General features: G+C 39.0%; 2 protein-coding genes across 2 annotated transcripts; both read left to right on the forward strand.

Annotated features, from left to right (window-relative positions):
* Nucleotides 1–190: 190 nt before the first annotated feature.
* On the forward strand, nucleotides 191–8,688 carry vps45 (vacuolar protein sorting 45 homolog). Its single transcript, XM_027026147.2, has 15 exons — nucleotides 191–464; nucleotides 885–1,019; nucleotides 1,459–1,519; nucleotides 1,642–1,721; nucleotides 1,930–1,998; nucleotides 2,258–2,395; nucleotides 2,695–2,805; nucleotides 3,132–3,266; nucleotides 3,560–3,673; nucleotides 3,789–3,956; nucleotides 5,020–5,178; nucleotides 5,347–5,454; nucleotides 5,807–5,928; nucleotides 6,437–6,568; nucleotides 7,446–8,688. Exons 1-15 carry the CDS (start codon nucleotides 372–374, stop codon nucleotides 7,531–7,533), a joined length of 1,713 nt encoding a protein of 570 aa, XP_026881948.1. The 5' UTR covers nucleotides 191–371; the 3' UTR covers nucleotides 7,534–8,688.
* A 730-nt stretch (nucleotides 8,689–9,418) lies between these two features.
* plekho1a (pleckstrin homology domain containing, family O member 1a) lies at nucleotides 9,419–19,284 on the forward strand. The gene is made up of 6 exons (XM_027026145.2): nucleotides 9,419–9,760; nucleotides 10,318–10,464; nucleotides 14,841–14,981; nucleotides 16,227–16,331; nucleotides 17,134–17,235; nucleotides 17,555–19,284. Exons 1-6 carry the CDS (start codon nucleotides 9,701–9,703, stop codon nucleotides 18,677–18,679), a joined length of 1,680 nt encoding a protein of 559 aa, XP_026881946.2. The 5' UTR covers nucleotides 9,419–9,700; the 3' UTR covers nucleotides 18,680–19,284.
* The last annotated feature ends 390 nt before the right edge of the window (nucleotides 19,285–19,674 follow it).

A 19,674-nucleotide genomic window follows, 5' to 3' on the forward strand; every position in this document is an offset into this window, starting at 1 on the left:
AACAGTATGGCGTTTTACTGCGTTACCAATATGGCGTTTTTACTTTACATTGTCGCATTGCATTGTGGGATAGTTTGTCCTTCCTCTGTGAACTGTTTCGAGGTCCGCTATGGCGATGAGTTTTCGTAACCAGCTGTTCTAACTGATAATACTAACAGATCCCAGATCCGTATTACAATTTCGTTAGACACACCGGAAGTATTAAGGTTTTACGAGGGATACAGGGAGTTGTGTCCATTGTCAACAAAAATTCGGTGCACTATAACTAGATACTGTCTAGAGATACCTTGTGTTTTATTACGTTATTACGTGTTTGTTCATCTAAAACAATTTCTGTTGAATAGGCATTGAAAAAGGCACTGTTGATAAAAATGAACGTGGTTTTAGCTGTCAAGCAGTACGTCTCCAAAATGATAGAAAGCAGTGGAACGGGGATGAAGGTTTTGCTCATGGATAAAGAGACGGTAGGTTCAGTTATTTAACCTAGCTATCCTAGCTAGTTCCTGCTATTATCCACATAATTCAGAGCTCTTCACACTTTATTCAAAATAGAACTTTACAACAAGTATCGGATGTACTCAAATTGGGGAAACCAGATGAGGCTTTGCAGTAACTATCGTTTAAAATTAATGAGAAAACTTCTTATTTCCACCCTTTAAAGAACACGCAAGCCTGCAGTATCACGGTGACAATTCTCGGCAATACTCGACTATCAGATATTTTCTGTTTTTTGTTTTTGTTTTTAATTTTTTTTTTTATTATGAGAGCACGAATTACTAATCAGTTTATTTAATATCATGACACTCAGGCTAGGACCTTTCATTAAGCAGCTAGCTAGTTATCAGCCAGTGTTTCTTTATCTCACTTTAATTTTTTTGCTATAGACCAGCATCGTGAGTATGGTCTACACACAGTCCGAGATCTTGCAAAAAGAGGTCTACCTGTTTGAACGCATTGACTCGCAGAACCGAGAGAGCATGAAACATCTGAAGGCCATCTGCTACCTGCGACCCACTAAGGTGCCTATTCTTTAAGTTATGATAACACACTGGATTGTGAAGTTGTGTGGCCCTCAGTTACAACGGTAAACAACAATAGAACGACAAGCTTATGTACATTCGCAGCCCAGGGGCCTAAGATGTTTGATATCTGAAAATCCTGCACACACATACAAGACTGATTTCACATTACCAAGAATACTTTAAAGGAAACAAAAACAAAGTGTGACAAGACAAACAGTCTATGAAAATATAAAAATATTAGCAATAGGGATAATAACAAAATAATAAGAGCCGTAATAATAAACTGGCAAAAAACAAAATATCATTTAAATATTCAGCTTAGAGTTATGATTTGGTGGTAGAGTCCTGGCAATACAGCATGACAGCAGTATAAAAAACATCTGCCTCCACAAAGCCATACATTCGTATTATATTGACATAAATCTTCTGTGCATAGGAGAATGTGGAGAATCTTATCCAGGAGCTGCGTCGGCCGAAGTACAGCGTCTACTTCATCTGTGAGGAACAGCATGCGTAGTCCTCATTGTCGTATCCATCATAGCTCCCAATCCAATCCAAAATGTTATTATAAATATGTCTGTCCTTTATTATGAACCTGCTGAATTGTCTGTTTCTGTAGATTTCAGTAACGTCATTAGTAAGAGTGAAGTGAAGGCCTTGGCAGAGGCAGATGAACAGGAGGTCGTTGCAGAGGTTCAGGTTAGTAAGATGGTGGAACACTGCAGAAAATGCCCTGCTGGAACATGTGGCAGAGGGTTTACAGCCATTCTCCTTTATACAAGTTATGGTTTACTAGTGAGGAGTAATACACAGTGAGTAATTATAATAATAATAATAATAAAAACAACTTGTAGCATTCAGTCCATACATTAGAAAAAAAAAGGATTGTATTGTGTTGTCTTTGCAGGAGTTCTATGGAGATTTTATCGCTGTGAATCCTCATCTTTTCTCCCTCAACCTACATGGAGTATCCAGGGTAAGAGTCATGGGATATGGGACACTGGCAGTATGCAGCATGATGCTGAAAAAGCTTTATGCTGACAAGTTTAATTTTGTTTTAATGCACTGTCCGTGGTACAGAGAATATTCTTATAGATTCCAGATAATTGTGAGTTTTAACATTTTTTGAAAAAAATTACATTGTTGTTTTACCAAAACATTTTATTCTCATTGATTCTCAAATATACACTCAGCTATACTTGACTTGTGCTCTGTGATTGTGTTATTTGCTTCAGGGTCGCAGCTGGGAGCCTATTACTCTTCCACGTGTCACTCAAGGCCTGACCTCTGTGCTGCTGGCCTTGAAGAAATGTCCCATGATCCGCTACCAGCTCTCTTCTGACATGGCCAAGAGACTGGCTGAGAGTGTTAAGGTAAGGTGTCCCTCCCAGTAAAAATATATACAGTAGTAGAATTAGAAGTTCATTATTACCCGAAGGTATTCACTTATTACTGATGTCTTACAAAATGCTTATATAGTTAACCTTTTGAGCCTGTTTTGTAAAAATGCCGTCATTAATCATGAACAACAGAAATAGGGCAAATGTAAATTCAAAAATGTGAATGAATTTTTTCAAATGCTTTAAAGCTGTTTTATACTTGTATTGTGTATTTCCCAGGTATACATACTGTACATATGGCATAATCTTTTACCAATTTTCTTTTTCTGAAGCAAATCATCACCAAGGAGTATGAGCTTTTTGACTTCAGAAAAACAGAAGTATCTCCTCTCCTCCTAATTCTGGACAGAAGTGACGATGCCATCACACCCCTCCTTAACCAGGTGAGAACCTGCTTCTTGAGTTATGGAATCTTTCATTTTCTTGTGATCAATGTATAGTAGATACTTCAGTTGCTGTAATTATGAGCTGGGGTCACAAGAGAGCAGTAGAGACCACTGTGTAAAATGATCCCAGACCCTCTGATTTTAGTAAGAATTTTGTTACTTAGTGCTATTGTTATTACTAGTACTGCTTGTTAGAGGAACCCCAAGCATTTATTCTTGTCAGCTGCTTGTTCTGATTACTTTAACAAAGTTTTAATAAAGTTATTTTCTGATCCAGCTTAGTGTGTTCTCTGAATGGCATGTTTATGCTTTTGTTCCTCCAGTGGACATATCAGGCTATGGTCCATGAGTTACTTGCCCTCAATAACAATAGAATAGACCTGTCCCGTGTGCCCGGCATCAATAAAGACCTGAAGGAGGTGGTGCTGTCTGCAGAGAATGATGAGTTTTATGCCAATGTGGGTAACACCAAACTCACAGTATAGTGCTTAAGATGTATGTATCTTAATAACATGCATATCACACTATGTCTGGTATTTCAAACCTAGATTAAGATTTTGGCTGGATTAGAGTGTCAGTGGGGATTCTAATGTGAATACCTTTTAATTAAAAATTTAGATTAATCTTTGTTTGGGAAACCAGCCATAGCAAACAATGAAAAATTAACAATGCCTGGTCTTAAGCAGATCAGATTGAAAGTGTGTGTGATCTTATTAAAGTGAGCCTCATAAATCTTCTTTCTGTGACACAGAATCTGTATTTAAATTTTGGTGAGATTGGAACAAATATTAAGAATTTAATGGAGGACTTCCAGAAGAAAAAGCCAAAGGGGCAGCAGAAACTGGAGTCCATTGCTGACATGAAGGTGAGGCTGAGGAGCATGCTGCAGTACCTTGTCCTCATAGTGCAGTCTTCTACGTCACATATCATTATCACTCAATTCCCTGCCATTTGTGGGCTGTCACCCCCTCTTTCTGCAGGCATTCGTGGACAACTACCCACAGTTTAAGAAGATGTCAGGCACAGTGTCCAAGCATGTGACGGTGGTGGGCGAGCTCTCACGTCTGGTCAGTGAGAGGCTGCTGATGGAGGTGTCTGAGGTAGAACAAGAACTGGCCTGCCAAAATGACCATTCCAGCGCCCAGCAGGTACCCAGTCCGCTGTGCTCATTAACAGCATGCCGCACATGCCTCACTGCACACACTGAAGACTGAGAACAACCACCTATATTTAGGCCATGTCTTCTTGGCTGAAGCCCAGAAACATGCAAAACTATGCTGACTGACAAAATTATGGAGAAACTCAGAGAGTATATTTTCTTTTGTCCGTTTGCAGTAAATGACCTATTAATGACATATTAATGGGTTGTTTCTGAGGAAATAATATAAATATTTAATTTAGTTTAAACAAGAATAGTAAACAAACAATTAGTTTGTACCTCCAGCACATTTAACTGCTGTACACACTTCATGTGAACAGTCAGATTTTTCAGGCTTTCCTTAAAACCTTTGTAATACGTACTCTTAACATTTTGAACAAAAGAAACTGTCAATTATTTAGGGAAGATCTACTTTAATACCATGGAACAATGGACACTGATAAACATGAATCTGAGCTTGTGTAACATCCAAAAGGCACAGAGCAAGATGCAAGTGTTAGCTGTTTTTATTGAAGAGAAATGAGAACAGCAAACACAACAAAAAACGAACAAAACCGGAATGAAGCAACAATCGGAATGAGCAAGGAAAACACAGCTGGGTTTAAGAGGGTGAATAATGAACACGTGGGGGAAAAACAGCTTGTCTACATGCATGCAGATAAGGAAAACTGACAGCAGGTACTGGAAAACAAGGGGTTTAAATATACAGACTAATGAAATAAAACAAGAAACACCTGAGGATGGCAAAGGACGGGGAGTGCCAACACAGGAGAAGGCCAAAGACAGGGAACAAAGCAAAAATAAAGAGAGCATGGTCACTGAGCACCATGACAGCTGCAACACCGGAGTGTGGATCTGCTTCAAATTGGCAAAACATCCTCAAAGTATTATTAAATGTTTGTTAATAAAACATTTTATGTAGATTTCTTTGTGCATTATTCAGAAAATAAAGAAAATCTTTCGCAAGCTTTTTGACAGACAGTTAGCTTGGAGTGGATGGGCTTTTCATCACAAGGTTAGGCTGAAAACTTTCCCCTGCTGCGACACTACAGAACGTCCGGCGGTTGCTGCAGAATCCACGTGTGGCAGAGCTGGACGCGGTGCGACTGGTGATGCTCTACGCCCTGCGCTATGAAAGACACAGCAGCAACATCCTGCCCAGCCTTCTGGAGGAGCTCAACAGAAGAGGCGTGTCTGAGAGGTACCGCAAGGTGATGGCTCCCACCACACTTATCAGGTTGCAGAGCTCATTTCTTTTCTGTTCCACATATTGCTTTGATGTAAATAGAGGTATTATATGGTAGACTGTTCCATATAATATCGATTTTGTATTTTACATGCCACATATGGAAATATAAATTTTGTATTTTTGCAAACAGATGGTACAGTCTGTGATTGAATATGGAGGCAAGCGAATCAGAGGAAGTGATCTCATTACCCCCACAGATGCTGTGGCCATCACAAAGCAGTTTTTCAAAGGACTCAAGGTACAAGATTAGACAATAAACGCCATCTACTGATTTTAAATACAAACTCTCAGTTGATATATGTATGTATGTATTGAGATTTGTGACAGTTTGTATGAAGTGATCACAAAGTGCATTAATGTTTGTATTTGTGTCTCAATATGTACATTTCTTGTGTCAATTTTCTGTCAATTTCAATTAGCAGTTATTTTATAGTAATTATAGTCATGATGTAGTTGTAGTTATAGTAATTTTTCTTGGTTGTGTGTGTTTATGTTTGTGTGTGTGTGTGTTTGTGTGTGTGTGTGTGTGTGTGTGTGTGTGTGTGTGTGTGTGTGTGTGTGTGTGTGTGTGTGTGTGTGTGTGTGTGTAGGGTGTTGAGAACGTCTACACCCAGCACCAACCCTTGCTGCATGACACACTGGATCAACTGATTAAAGGCCGTTTGAAGGACAGCCAGTTCCCATACCTTGGGCCAAACTCTCTGCGGGACAGGTTCACATCCTCCTGCAACTGAACTCCCTCACTGCTTAACCCTGTTCCGTGTAGCTGCCATTTTCATTCCATGTGGCTTTACGTCCAAATCTGCTTTGTTTTTAGCTTTAGCCCTTCAGTAAATCAGCTAACTTTAGTGTGTTCCACAGAGACAAGGAGTGCCTTAAACATTAAACAACGTTTTTTTTAAATAGAAAAATATACTCAGTCTCATACAGTCTCATACTAATTGTGGAAGTATTTAGACTCTTAAAAAATGCAATATTATAAACCATTCATGCATATTTTAGCGTCAGATGATAACCTGACACAAATTTGCAGTAATGACTGCATTCTGTCTTACATCTGCAAAATTAGTAAAATGGGAATATTTTTTCCTCCACTTTTCCCTCTGTTTTTCTTAATAGAGGAATACTTGCAAATGACTGTATAATAAGCGTATTCACCCCATATGAATGCCCACTGCTGTGTGATTGTCTGTCACTGACTATGAGTCTGTCCGTTGCAGGCCACAGGACATTATTGTGTTCATCATCGGAGGGGCAACATATGAGGAAGCACTTACTGTTTACAACCTGAACCGCACTATGCCAGGGGTGCGCATTGTGCTTGGGGGAACAACAATTCACAACACCAAGAGGTCAGTGGCTTTCACCTCTGTTTTTGTGTATTAGTTGCCCCTGCTTTAGCCCACAGCAATACTACTCTGTTCAGAATGTCCCCACATTTTACCAACCTTCAGCAGTGTTATATAAAAAGCAATCAGTGTCCTTGCATCACTCCATTCAGCCCCATTTGTTATTTGAAAGGTTTTAGTAGTGCTCTAATGTGCAAAACTTAATGTGGAAAGAAAGGAAAACATTCTATTATAACCCTAATCTGTGGTTATTACCCTTCTCTTTTTTTTCTTCTTTTGTTGTTCCATTTGCAATGAATCCTCTGTGACTGCGTTATTTAAAAAAAAAAACAACTCAAACATTGCATCACCTCTTGCTGCTATTCTCACATGTGAAGTTCCATTTCATGTTTTTAGTGAACTTCCAGACTTGATTTTCTTGATCTAACGACTGCTAATGCATCACTTTCTAGTACTCAGCATTATAGACCAGAACAAAATGAGATGTAAATGGTTCCTTATGTCTCAGTTTGACATATATATGGCTATGTGACAGCACAATGTTCTTGTACTGACCCTTAATCAAATTTGGGTCCATCAGCCTTACCTGTATTCAATAGGTAAATATAAATAATAAATATATACAACAGAATGTATTTAGTATTTATAGAAATAGTACATTTCTATAAAACTATTTACTATTTTTAGAAAGAGTTAATAAAAGACTGGAATTACATTGTTTACATATTTTAAAGAGGCATTAATTATTATAATAGTTTTATTTGGTGCTAATAATGATGAAACATTTCAGGACAGTGCTAGCAGGTTTTCAAAGTTGTTATGTATGTTATCATGAATGTGGTAAACATGGTAATAAATAGTTCTTCCCACTCTTTCACAGCTTCCTGGAGGAGGTGACATCATCAGTTGGTTTGGGGCATGGTGGAGACAGGACACATGGAGCCGGTCGTCCGCCAACCAGACGCTGAGCACTCATTCATGTCTCTTTCCGCTGCATGGACAGAGTGCTGCATGTGCTCTGAGCCCAAAGCTGTCTTCATGCTTCTCTAGCTCCTACTGCAGACATTTCTGTCCAGTGCTGAATATGAGATACTATACTATAAGTAAAAAAAATCCATGATATTGCATAGGTGTCTATGATGTTCCAAACTATGTGAAACTAAGAAAAGTTACATGTGATCGACCTTATATAATCCAAATTAAGTTGGACATTATGATATTCCCAAAGAATGTTGACAGCACTACATCAACGCGACGACCACACCCACCTCCCAAAAGTAACTGCATAGAAAGAGAATTATTCCTATATAATATTTGTGCTCTGCTCTGTGTGAATAATGTAGATGTCCTCATTGTTCCTGTGAAAGCTAAAATCAGAGTCGTGTAGTCTCAAAATGATCTGTTATTTGGCAGACTGCAGATAACACTTAAGTGACAAACAAGTGGCCTTTCTTCAAGTTGGCAGTGGTTTCATTTTATGTTAGTGTATCTAATGCAAGTGTGTAAGGGTAAAGAAATATTAATTATTCCTTCTGCATCAGTGCTGAATTATACCTGCAAATATGTCTTTAAAAAGACAACCATATGAAATTTATACATGTTTGTGGTTTATTGGGCATTTCATTTGTTACTGATTTAATGTAGTGTTGATACACAGTTACTGACAGTAATTGTAATTTCATCACTCCTAAAATGATAGATGATTGGTTCATCCGCCAGCACTAATAGTTAGTGCTTATATCATTAAAAGAAATAATTTGACTTCTATATGACAAATGTTTAACTTTCTTTTTTCTTTCTTTTTCTGTTAGTTAATCATTTGTGATGGACAGGACCTTTTTGGGAAAATGCAGATATGTCCTGAATGGACACTTGAATTTACACCTAATATAATATGTGACCACAGCTGCAGTAAGATCAATACAGACCACTGGTTTGGTGTGACTGTGTATGCCCTTGTATCCCACCTTTTCTATGTCCTTATAATTCATCTTTGGCAATTGTACAGTGTGATATACTGAAGAAACTAAATATTTTATGACTAAGCCTAATAAACAAAAAGAAAGCCTTGGTTAGGTAAGTAATCATCACTATGTTCTAAAATTAAACTGAAAAAAAATCTATAAGTTGGAATTTTTCATACAGTCAATTTTCATATTCTTACTTTATTTAATAAACCTTTATCACTTATTTTTCTTAAATCATTGAGGAATCAAAAAGCTTATGAAGTGGTTATAATGTGGAAATTGCTAGTGGTTTTAAGCTCAAGCCAGCTGTCTTTCATATCAAGCACTCAAGTGCTACGAGCTCACACGTTTGTTGTGACATAAGGCTCAAGTGTTGTAAGCCCAAGATAAGATTCTCGACTGAGCATTTTTTTTTTGTACCTCTAATAGAGGATCATAACACTAAATACTAAACTCAGTTCTACTGTGTAATGGTGCATGTGAAAATATTTGTGTATCAGACTATGGAGAGGTGAATTTTGGAATCCTGTAGGTTAGGAAGACATTAAATAGCTAATTAACTGAAAGGTTATGACAATGATTAAAGAATATAGACATATTTTCTTTTAACATATAAAATCATTGCAATATACAATAGATATTTTGCAGCTAAGATATACCCACCAAACAAAATAGTTTATTATTTTAACTATTTAATCATGGAGATAGATTACTAGGTAAATCACTGAACAAAAACAAGCAAACAAAAAACGATATGGGCTATTGTGTTAACTTAAGGACGTAAGTAGCTACACTCATTCAACCTCAATATTCATCCGTGACATCACAGAGGCAGCCGTGTCGGTTCAGTAAATGGAGCAGTGGAGCTCTTCAAAGCGGAGTACTCCTCAGTCTGATTCACTGCAACTCTTAGCATCTGTCGGGGAGCCACCCAAGCCAATGGAGAGACTATGCCCGCGTTTTGCAAATCCTCAGTAATAGGCACCGTCAAGCTATCTAGCTCTGAGAACGAGCTCTTTCCCGACCGGTAATGCATGCTTCCAAACGTTCGTCAGCACGGTAGCAGGCAGGTAGATAGAAACTCGTAAAAAACCGAAGAGGTCCAGAACAGCACACCCAACAGCAAAATTTATTTTTGTCAGAAAATCGGGAGCAATTTGTGGACTAGATGATAAGAAAAGTCTCACATAGCACGTTCAACATGAAGAGAAGACATCTGGTCAAAAGGGTGAGGTGTACATTTTGAATAAATATATGCCGCTCTAACAATACAGCGGCGCACTTTTAAAATATGTGTGCTGGCCTAAATATTGTGCATAATGCTTTACTGCATGTTAATGCGGTTTATTAAATATTTCTATGACCGTGGCATATTTGTAACATTTTTATAGGCTATGCCACTTTCGTAAATCTGCAAGTTGGTTTTGCCTATTCCTTTGTCTTGATTTTTATTTAATGTGGAATCGGAATGGTTTTTGTATGCTTTTGAGCATACATGTATGGGCGCTTTTTGTAAGGGCGATCAGAACAGGTAATATTGCTTTTGTTTTTAGGATAGAGTGTTTAGGCTAATTGGCCACACCCTTAAAGTAATTAATAGCAACTAATAACTAATAGCAACTATGTTCCATTATGTAATCTGCATCGCTTGTCATACAGGTATCTAAAAATATTAATTTACCATGTTGTCTGTGCAAGACCGGGTTTTCTTTCCGCACTTCACTCCGTCTGTTATGTAACCTAAGATAGGCGCCGCATTAACGGTCTTACTCTCTATACACGCAGGGTCTTCAAGATGCCAACCAACTGTCATCGCAGCCTGATAAAATAGGCTGGATTCGCAAGTTTTGTGGCAAAGGGATTTTCAGGGAAATATGGAGAAATCGGTTTGTGATGCTTAAGGGGGACCATTTGTATATTTTTGAGAAAGAGGTGAGTTAAGTTCTTTAAAATTTAAATTTTAACTTTAAGATACATAATAATAACTTTGGATTTATTAAAAACCGTAACTTGAAATTGTCTTATATGCTCCTGGAATTTGCCATCTACTGGAAATTGTCATGGTGTCATGGTGGAATATGATTGGCTCCTTACATTTTTAGTCATGTTGGGTAGCATTAAAAATAACCCTTATTCGTTTTTACTGAAAAAAATAGATACATGCTCTAAATATTTGGTTCATATTTAAAAAAAAACTAAATCTGATAATTGCAGTTTAGTACTCTGTAGGCCTATTTTCCCTTTCCATATTTAAGGTTGTGGACTAAAATACATAGTTAAGGTTTTAAGGTTGACTAGTTGCTTCAAACGTTTCCCCTTTCCACTAATAAATATAGAAAGTAAATTGGAAGGTAATAGGAATTTATTTTTAAATTTACTTTTACAGTTTACATATATTTGTTACTGCAATTTTAAAAAATGAAACCCGGATGAGCAAATGAATGACAGGAATTTGTGCAGAAGTGCAACAGCTGTCTCATGTCCTAGCCTGAAGCCCTGCTAGTTTTGCAGTTCCGTCACTTCAGGAAGCAGGAAGGTGGAATATGTTAATACACCCCCTCTATTCCATAACCGAAATTGCATTAAAAACTGCTGCTGAATGGCGCACCCCTCCATCACTCAGCTGCAACCTTTTGGATGAAGGACAATTGCTATTACACACATTAGAAGATAAAGATGCAGCTGCATCTCTTTATGTGCCTGAAGATGTCCAAGCCTCCAAATGCAAAACCAAGACACTCTCAACACACACACACACACACACACACACACACACACACACACACACACACACACACACAAACACACACGAATACACACACATGAATACATTAAGCAGTTTGTTGTAAACCACCTTCCGATTCCAATATTTCAATAAAAGATTAATTGATAGCATGTTGATGGTTCAAAATAAAAACTGGAGGCTGCATCCACTCGTTATTATGCAGATATTAGTGAAATAGGTTTGTTTCTTCATGAGGAAGTAGAGATACTTTCCTGCCTCTCTAAGCTGAGTAATATATTTCCAACCCATAGAATAGGCTGTATGCTACTGTTGATGAATGCATTTGTGGGTGTGCTGCTCCTTTCAAAATCAAACTGGACTCAATGTTGGTCACTCATTCATGCATTCAGCTCTGTGTAACACTGAATAAAAGGATAGACAAGAACACTCAGGGAACTGCAATGAGAGATTTTCCTTGGGATTTTCATCCTAAAAACCAGTTAGCAGTAGAGATTGCTGTCATTGCTTTTAGTCAGAATGGCAAAACGAGGAATAGCCTTAGTTTGTGTAGCACTATTACTGAGGTAATTTAGCTAGTATAATGCCCACAGACAGACAGACAGAACAAGAAATCAATAGACAGATTAATAAGGGCACCTACTGGATCTCTAATTGAAATCAAATTCTAGCACTAGCGAGTTAAGTCAATGCATGTTATATATTAGCTTTCACTAGCAACATCTCGGGCAGAGATGTTGTCAGGCAGGCAGTTATTTTTACAGTGAGCAGAGATGGTGTCAGCAGGTTGCATCATGCGCAGAGTTGTGCTTGCCTCAGGTGCCAGTGGATCCTGGAGGGAGTGTTGGGGGTCCTGGAGCAGGTAACAGAGTGGCAGGATATGCTGCAGAGCACTACATTCTAACACTTTTTCACACAGTCCTGCCTGCCAAGATGATGTCAGTGAAAGTAACCACAATACCTAAATTTCTATTCATTGTAAATTATGTACAGAAAAGGCTAATAAAATGGGTTCTCTATTCTTACTTGTCCTCTGCATCATGAAAAGTTTGTATTATTTGTGGGGAAAGTTGAACGTTTTAAATTATTCAAGTGTTTACGCTCAAATGCTTTATTTATGTATATTGTGAATAATTTATGTATCTTAAAGTAGGTGGGCTGATGATTTCAGTTTACAACACTGTCGTATGGAGAATAGCTTCCTGCATTCAATATCCATGCAGTGGGATGTATGTTCACACTCATCAGACTGGAATCCCAGCTTGTACTACACGGTCTTATGACTGTGATATTTTTGTTTCATGAAAATACAAGACTGATCTAAGTAAGGTTTATTATAGATGAAAATGAATCTGCTGCAACAGCAGAGTAATCACTGAACCTCGGTCTGAACCATGCACTGAACCACGGTCTTTCAGTTTGCATAACACTGTCCGTTATTTACAGTGATGTAAGCCTGAAAGAATTACATATCTCCATTACTTTAATGATGTTAATTTTGATTTCTTTATTTTGAGAAAGCAAGGTTGGCCCAAAAACAATGCTGCCAACCAGATTTAAGAATATGATGTGCAATGAATCAATGGATTTTCCAAATCCTTTTTCTGTCTTTAATTCTAATCTACTTTGTGTAGAAACAAAACTTCTGAGCACATTAGTGTATAGTATTCACTTCACGTTGACTACTGTTTGAAGCCACACTACTCAAAATTTCCTTTATGGTTTCCTCGTCAAGGCTCTATGTACACTGTTCAATTGCCTTGTTCCTTGGCACTTAGAATGAGTAGTATGTTGTAAAACAGCCATGTTCATGACACAGAGCTCATGCCTTCTTTTCTAGTGCTGTGTCTTAAAGCTCATTAGTGCACTACTGGTAATATGCACCTTTAATAAGCAGCCAAGTCTTACAGTCATACTTCATCCCCAAAGAAGTCGTCTGGTATTTTGAGTGCTGCTTTCTGAGAATGGGTGCAATGCATTTATACAGTGAATGCAAAATTCATAACACACTTTATGCATCTTATGTGAGCCTAAAGGTGCCACTGTTGGTTAGAGTGGGTTGGATAGTTAGTGGGTTATTTTTGGAGGTGGTTAATCCTGGGAGCAGGATGGCCCCATGCTTGGGCCACCAGCAGGGCAATGAAATATTGATGTGGTGGAGAGAGGCCAGGCATGTTCCTCCAGGGGTCATTTGCCCCATATTACCATTAGCTCACTCATTCTCTGTCACTGTGATCACACACTTAACTATGTGACCCCAGGAGGACAGTTAACTAGAAATGAGGTTACATACACTAGTACTGAGCATATATGGAGTACGTTTTACATGTCCATATATATATATATATATATATATATATATATATATATATATATATATATATATATATATATATATATTTATCCTGTTTTCATTTTCATCATATTGTATTTCTGCTGAGTATGTTTAGTATCTGCCTATTACTGAGGACCAGATTGGCATGCTTGTGCTTGCTGTTTGTTATTACACTCTATGAACTCTCATTGCTTTGATCTTTTTTCACTTGCACTGGCTCTCTGACAGTTCATTCCTTTGTTGCTCAGGTCTGTTGCTATGGTGAATGCCTAGCAACAATATAGAATTCCAACCCAGTGAGCTGTATCAGCCCATTTACCATTGCTGAGGCTGTAAGATCACTATAGTCAGACTGACACACAGAGAAGCCACTGATACCGCATATTCCACACAGTTTTTCTTTCTATCTTGCAGTGAACTGCTGTGATCTGTGGTCCTCTGGGAACTATAGTGCCAGAAGGGAATAACATATGATCCCTCTGTCGGGCTCAGTGAAGTGCTCCATTTTTTTGGACTCAGACAGGCTTAATTAGAATTGACCTGTGTTTAAATGAGCCATTTTCCCAGATGGGTCACAGGCAAAATAAAAGAAAGAGAGATTGGACCAACTGAAAACAGTTCAGACCTTCTGCTTGCCATTGTCTGGAGCCTAATGACCGCTTGCAGCAACACTGCTTTGCACTAACACTGAATTTAACAACTTTATCGTAACATTGAATTTTACATAAAATTTCTAAGTGTTCAAATTAGGTATAAACATTTACTAGAAAAAAAAGTGTAACAGATAGATCTCCATGATGCAAAAGTTTACTGTTTGCATTCATATGCAATACTTAATGATCATGTGGATGTTGTTCGGTATTTAGTTAACTCCTGCCAAAAGGACATTGAAAGGCAATCATACCAGTCATTATGTGTAAGATGAGATTTTTGCAGCAGTCATCACTTCAGTTGCAGTGGTATCTGCATGGACTGAGCTTTGAACACTCATTGTCACATTGTGTGCCCAGTGCTAAAAGCGACAGTGCTAACCTGTGTCCCTCAGGCTCGAGTCAGTATAGCCTGCTGTGGCCGACCATCAGGAGAACATTCAGCATGTGGAAGGGTCACAGATAGCTGTCAGTTATTCTGCACACGTGTGACAACTTGTATCTTCCCATGGGGTGGACTGTTTGTGACTGTTGCTTTGTGGCCTTGTGAGGTTGTTGTTTACTTACACTCTCTCTGTAGATGAAGAATGATGGGAAGACACATGAAGTGTTTGACCTGGTGGAGTACGAGCGCTCAGAGGAGGTATGCAAGGCCCACAGCCACAGCAAGAAGAACCACAGCAAGTTTGCCCTCCTGTGCTGCCAGCAGCCGGGCTTCCGGGTGAGTCCTCAAGGGTGTGCACCACAGACATGTGGGGAGGAGCAGAGGAGCAAAGGACACATTAGAAATACAGTTCCAGATCATACTCATTTTAGGGCTCTCATCCATACCATCAGTGTCAGTGTTTGACTCTTTGATAAAGCACTACCTGGATAGTCATTTTCAGTCTCACCAGTCAAGTGAAAATCCATAAATGAAAGCTAAATGAGACAGACAAGATTACACCCTGAAACTGAAACTGTACTATAGCTGGAGGCAAATAATTTAAATACAGTTTCTTGTACAGTCATTTCTTTTTGGCAGTTACATGTGCTAATCCAATTCCTCTGCTACTGTCATGAGTATCAACTGTGGAAGGGAAATACATAATGTACTTTAGACAAGCTTCAGTATTAGACTGTCTGTCACAATCTTGCCCCTCATGCTAATATAAGTGTCAGCCTCTGTGAGCTTGCTATCAGTCAAATGGATCTGTCCATTCAGTTTTCTTCTAAGATTACTGCTTGTGGATTAAGGATCCATAATTTTGTATTACCTTTTAAATTTTTGCTGTGGTGCTGTTTTTGCTTATATTATATCTGCCTAAATGTGAAATATAGTACTGCCCATATATAGAAAACAGTGACAAGATTGACCTGATGAGTGTGTGTGTGTGTGTGTGTGTGCGTTTGTGTGTGTGTGCATGTGTGTGCATGTTTGTGTAAGAGTAGTCAGTTTTCTTGTAAGATTACTCCTTATGGATTAAGGATCCATAATTTTTGTATTACTTGCTTAATCTTTGCTGTTTTGCTGTTTTTCTTATACTATATCTGCTAAATGTGAAATATAGTACTGCCCATGTAGAGAAAACAGTGACAAGATTGACCAGATAAGTGTGTGTGCGTTTGTGTGTGTGCATGTGTTTGTATAAAAGTAAAAGAGGGAGAGCCATAAGTTTAAGAATACTTATTTTTTCATTGTCCACATACCTTTTCCTCGTTCTGCCATCTGTAGACTGTGGCCAACTTTAGTTTGTTTAGCATAGGTTTAGGGAGCATGTGTTGCTTTACAGCAAAATTTGAGTGGTTTTGTGTTTCATGTAAAGCTTAAATCCAAGATCATAATTCCCCTCTTTTTCTTTCTCAACCTCTTTAATCAGTGCCAGCATTAAACAAACAGTTGCCTACTTGATACTATAGGGTATTAAGAAAAAGAAGCACACTTGACTTAAGGTAGAAATATTCTCATTCACTGTCTTCTCCTTAGACTCCCAATCTTGTATTTTTGGCTGTTAGTCCAGAGGAAAAAGAGTCCTGGATTAATGTTCTTAACACTGCTATTAACAGAGCCAAGAACCGCATTCTGGATGAGGTGAGCTGAAGTCCCTTCTGTCTCTTTCTCTTTGTTCCTTGCTGTTTTATTCTTATATTTGTATTTGCATCCACAATTGGTTGCTGGTCTTGCTCATGCTCCCACCCTCCCCATGTGTGTAGGTTTGCATTCTTTTTGCACCATTAGAGGGATAGAGCTTAATAGGAGCAGAAAGCTCTGTCTTTGTAATCCTTTTAGAGGACATGACAAAGCACTGCATCTGTCAGAAAAATGTAAAACCTATTGTCCCTTGGTTCTTTGAAAGGGATGTGGGTTTTTTTGTTTTTTTTTGATAGTTGATAGTGTTTTTTGAAGTTAAGCAGAAATTAGCATATATATAAAACTTGACTTCTACGAGAGACAGAAATCCAATGAAGGAAGCCTAAATCGCTTTCTCCATTATTTATTTATCAGTAAATGACCTCATTTTAGAAAAAGCCATCCATCAACAGAAGATGTTGTAATATTCTTTGCCAGCTACCTGCACCAGCCTTCTTTTCCAGATGACACTCAGAGGTTAGCTGTGAACTTAGTTTGACTGTAATCTGAGTAATGTTAACGCCTTTTCTCCTATGAACGTGTGAAGTGTGAAAAACCCCCCACAAATGGAGTCACTCTTACACTGTGAATTGAGCATCTCCTATATAAGGCATCTTCTATGCATGGAACCATGACATGTGTTTGCAGTGTTGATTATAGAATAAACATCTAGAATTAATTTAAGCTTCCACGAAATGACTTACATCCATGGCAATAGCCTTTCCCACTTTAACTGTCATTTTCATTATTCCTCATTGTGTAGGTCACAATTGATGAGGAGAGCCTTCTGGCTCACCCTACACGTGACCGTGTCAAGATCCCCCTCCGGCGCCGCTTGCCCACCCGGGCTCATCTCATGGCTGTGGTGGGTGGCATTTCAGTAGTGACTTTGAGCTCAGTCAGAAATCAGTTGTTGTTCTTATCTGATTTCTTATCTGTGAGTAGTACTTTCAGTGAAAGCTGAAGCAGTTTAGAGTTCCGATAGCCTTAAGAGAATATCTGTGGAAACACCTTCAAGTGTTTTGGTGGCACAGCTGATGAAGGACGTCTGTCCAAAATATTCTGTGTCTCTGAAATATTGCGTAATAAAGTGCTCATTTTTACTGATCATCTTGCACTTGACAAAAATGGATCTGGGGCATTGACATATTTAATTGGTTACAAGAACGATGCTTCACCTACAGGCCTCCACAACCTCAGAAGGAACGCTGACTTTGGACCTGGTGCATGAGGAGGATGGCACATTGCTTGAGGACGATCGTGCTGTGTGGGTCAAAGACAATCGTGGGAAACTAGACTTGTTGGCTCCTGGTAGGAGGCGTGCTGATACAGATGTCTCCAGGCCCCGAGCAACTTCCATAGAGGATGGGGTGAAGACCAACAGCCTACCCCGTGGGAGTGAGCTGTTCTGGAGCCACCAGAGCCAGACACACCACGCCCAGCCTGGTTTGAAGCTCTTAGCTCAGGGAAGGAGTCGCTGTGGCTCCATGGATGATGCCCTGTCCCGAGGAGAATGGCAGGCCACCAAGAACGATAGGTTCAAATGCCCAGACATGCTATTCCAGACTCCCATAAACCACCTAGAGGACTTGATCACCCAGGGGCTACAGCGGACCCAGGAGCTACTGGCTGAAATCCAGGAGCAGGTACCTCACAGGACCCAGATAGGCTCCCAGCCCCATCTGAGGGGTGTTGACTCCCCACGTTTGCGACATTTGAGGGGCTCAGAGTCTCCACATTCCAAGAGCTCTAACTCCCACAACTCAGCTCTTGGGAAAAATACAAACTCTTCCCCGCAACTTAAAGCCAGGGACTCGCCCACTTCAAAGACGATGGGTTCGCCCCGTGTGAAGGCAAAAGATTCTCCTCTTTGGAAGACGTCAAAGTCCCCTCATTCCAAGGGTGCATTCCATTCAAAGAGTGTTGATTCGCCTGATTCAAAGGATTCCAACTCACCCCTTATGAAATACATTGACTTGACCCACATCAAGGGCTCAGACTCACCACTTTCTGCTGGCTCAGCTTCATCCCATGCAAAGGGCATAGATTCGCCCAGTATCTGGCTTTCAAGTTCACCCCATTTGAAAGGGCCAAGGGGAATGGACTCTCCTCTCAGCCATGCGCCAGACTGGGACAGCAGGAGGGCCACAGCTGAACGACTGCTGCAGGAAGCTCTCTCCTCCTGGGAGGAGGCAAGGGAGGTCCTGGCAGAGGTGAAGGAGCTACAGGCCAGACAACAGCGAGCAGAGCAGAGCAAGATTGCATTCACCTACATGCCCTCACAGCGCAAAAAGCAGAAAAGCCCCTGATACATTTATAGCCACATTGCTTTATGGAACTCATGGGCATATTCTTACCTAATTAGATGAGACAGCACTATAAACACACACAATGCACTAGTTTTTTAAATTCTCTTCCATAAATACTCTCATAGTAGATTATTGATATTATTCATTGCATCTCCAATGTGTCTCTACTTTTTTGCACTGTAAATTGCTGTAAATTTATTTTTAGCTGTACTCTTGTCTCAGTAATGTAAAGGTTAACTTCTTTTGCTTTTGTTAAAAATTGGATTTGTTTGTTATACCACCCTCGGTGGACCTTGGGGGTTTGTGTAACAAACACTTTTTACAGTTTGTTTCAAGGTTTGGGTAGTGTATGATGAGTATTTTAAGCTGCATAAAGCAGTAGGCTGTCAATTTTAGGTCAGATATTGTTGTGACCCACACATACAAAAGCCCTGGGGGTGGTGGTGTCATACATGCCCCTCTCTGACCACCTGGCCATAATGTACATTTGTATTTCATTCCAAGCTTTTGCATCAAAAAATATATTAATAAATAAATAAATAAATTTAGTGACCATATTGATTAATTTTGACCATATTGCAGATATTTACATGGCAACATTTACAGTGAAGGTTACATATTTTTAAGTTACTGTGTACTGCAATTACAGTACATATGTTTGTGAATTTATGAATAAAAATATTCCTTTTGATTTTCCCCGTAAACCAGTGATTGTTTATTCAGCAACTTATATCTGAGGTAAAATTGTCCAATATCCTTCTTCATCCCCTTCAGAGTAAGCTCACTGCTCAGTCAAAACTGATCTGATCAGTTTGTAAACCTAAGTCTTTATGGACATTTAATATATAAACACATTTACTTAAGCATGCTGTGAGACTTGAGGTCATAGGAAGAGGATATATTTAAGTGTATTGATGTGCCAGTGATCTTTTATGTTTCATCCTAAGAGTTTATAGAGTTGGTCAAATCTTAAAAGAGTGCATAGTGGAGCAAAG

This window comes from Electrophorus electricus, chromosome 8, assembly GCF_013358815.1.
Source record: "Electrophorus electricus isolate fEleEle1 chromosome 8, fEleEle1.pri, whole genome shotgun sequence".
Classification (NCBI taxonomy): domain Eukaryota; kingdom Metazoa; phylum Chordata; class Actinopteri; order Gymnotiformes; family Gymnotidae; genus Electrophorus; species Electrophorus electricus.

Excerpts from the sequence above, each read along its gene's own strand:
- vps45 (XM_027026147.2), top strand. The coding sequence starts at position 372 with ATGAACGTGGTTTTAGCTGTCAAGCAGTACGTCTCCAAAATGATAGAA. Across the intron at positions 2,806-3,131 it reads TCACACCCCTCCTTAACCAG|TGGACATATCAGGCTATGGT; the intron begins GTGAGAACCTGC and ends TTGTTCCTCCAG. Across the intron at positions 3,674-3,788 it reads AGTCCATTGCTGACATGAAG|GCATTCGTGGACAACTACCC; the intron begins GTGAGGCTGAGG and ends CTCTTTCTGCAG.
- plekho1a (XM_027026145.2), top strand. The coding sequence starts at position 9,701 with ATGATAAGAAAAGTCTCACATAGCACGTTCAACATGAAGAGAAGACAT. Across the intron at positions 10,465-14,840 it reads TGTATATTTTTGAGAAAGAG|ATGAAGAATGATGGGAAGAC; the intron begins GTGAGTTAAGTT and ends CTCTCTCTGTAG. Across the intron at positions 17,236-17,554 it reads GGGCTCATCTCATGGCTGTG|GCCTCCACAACCTCAGAAGG; the intron begins GTGGGTGGCATT and ends CTTCACCTACAG.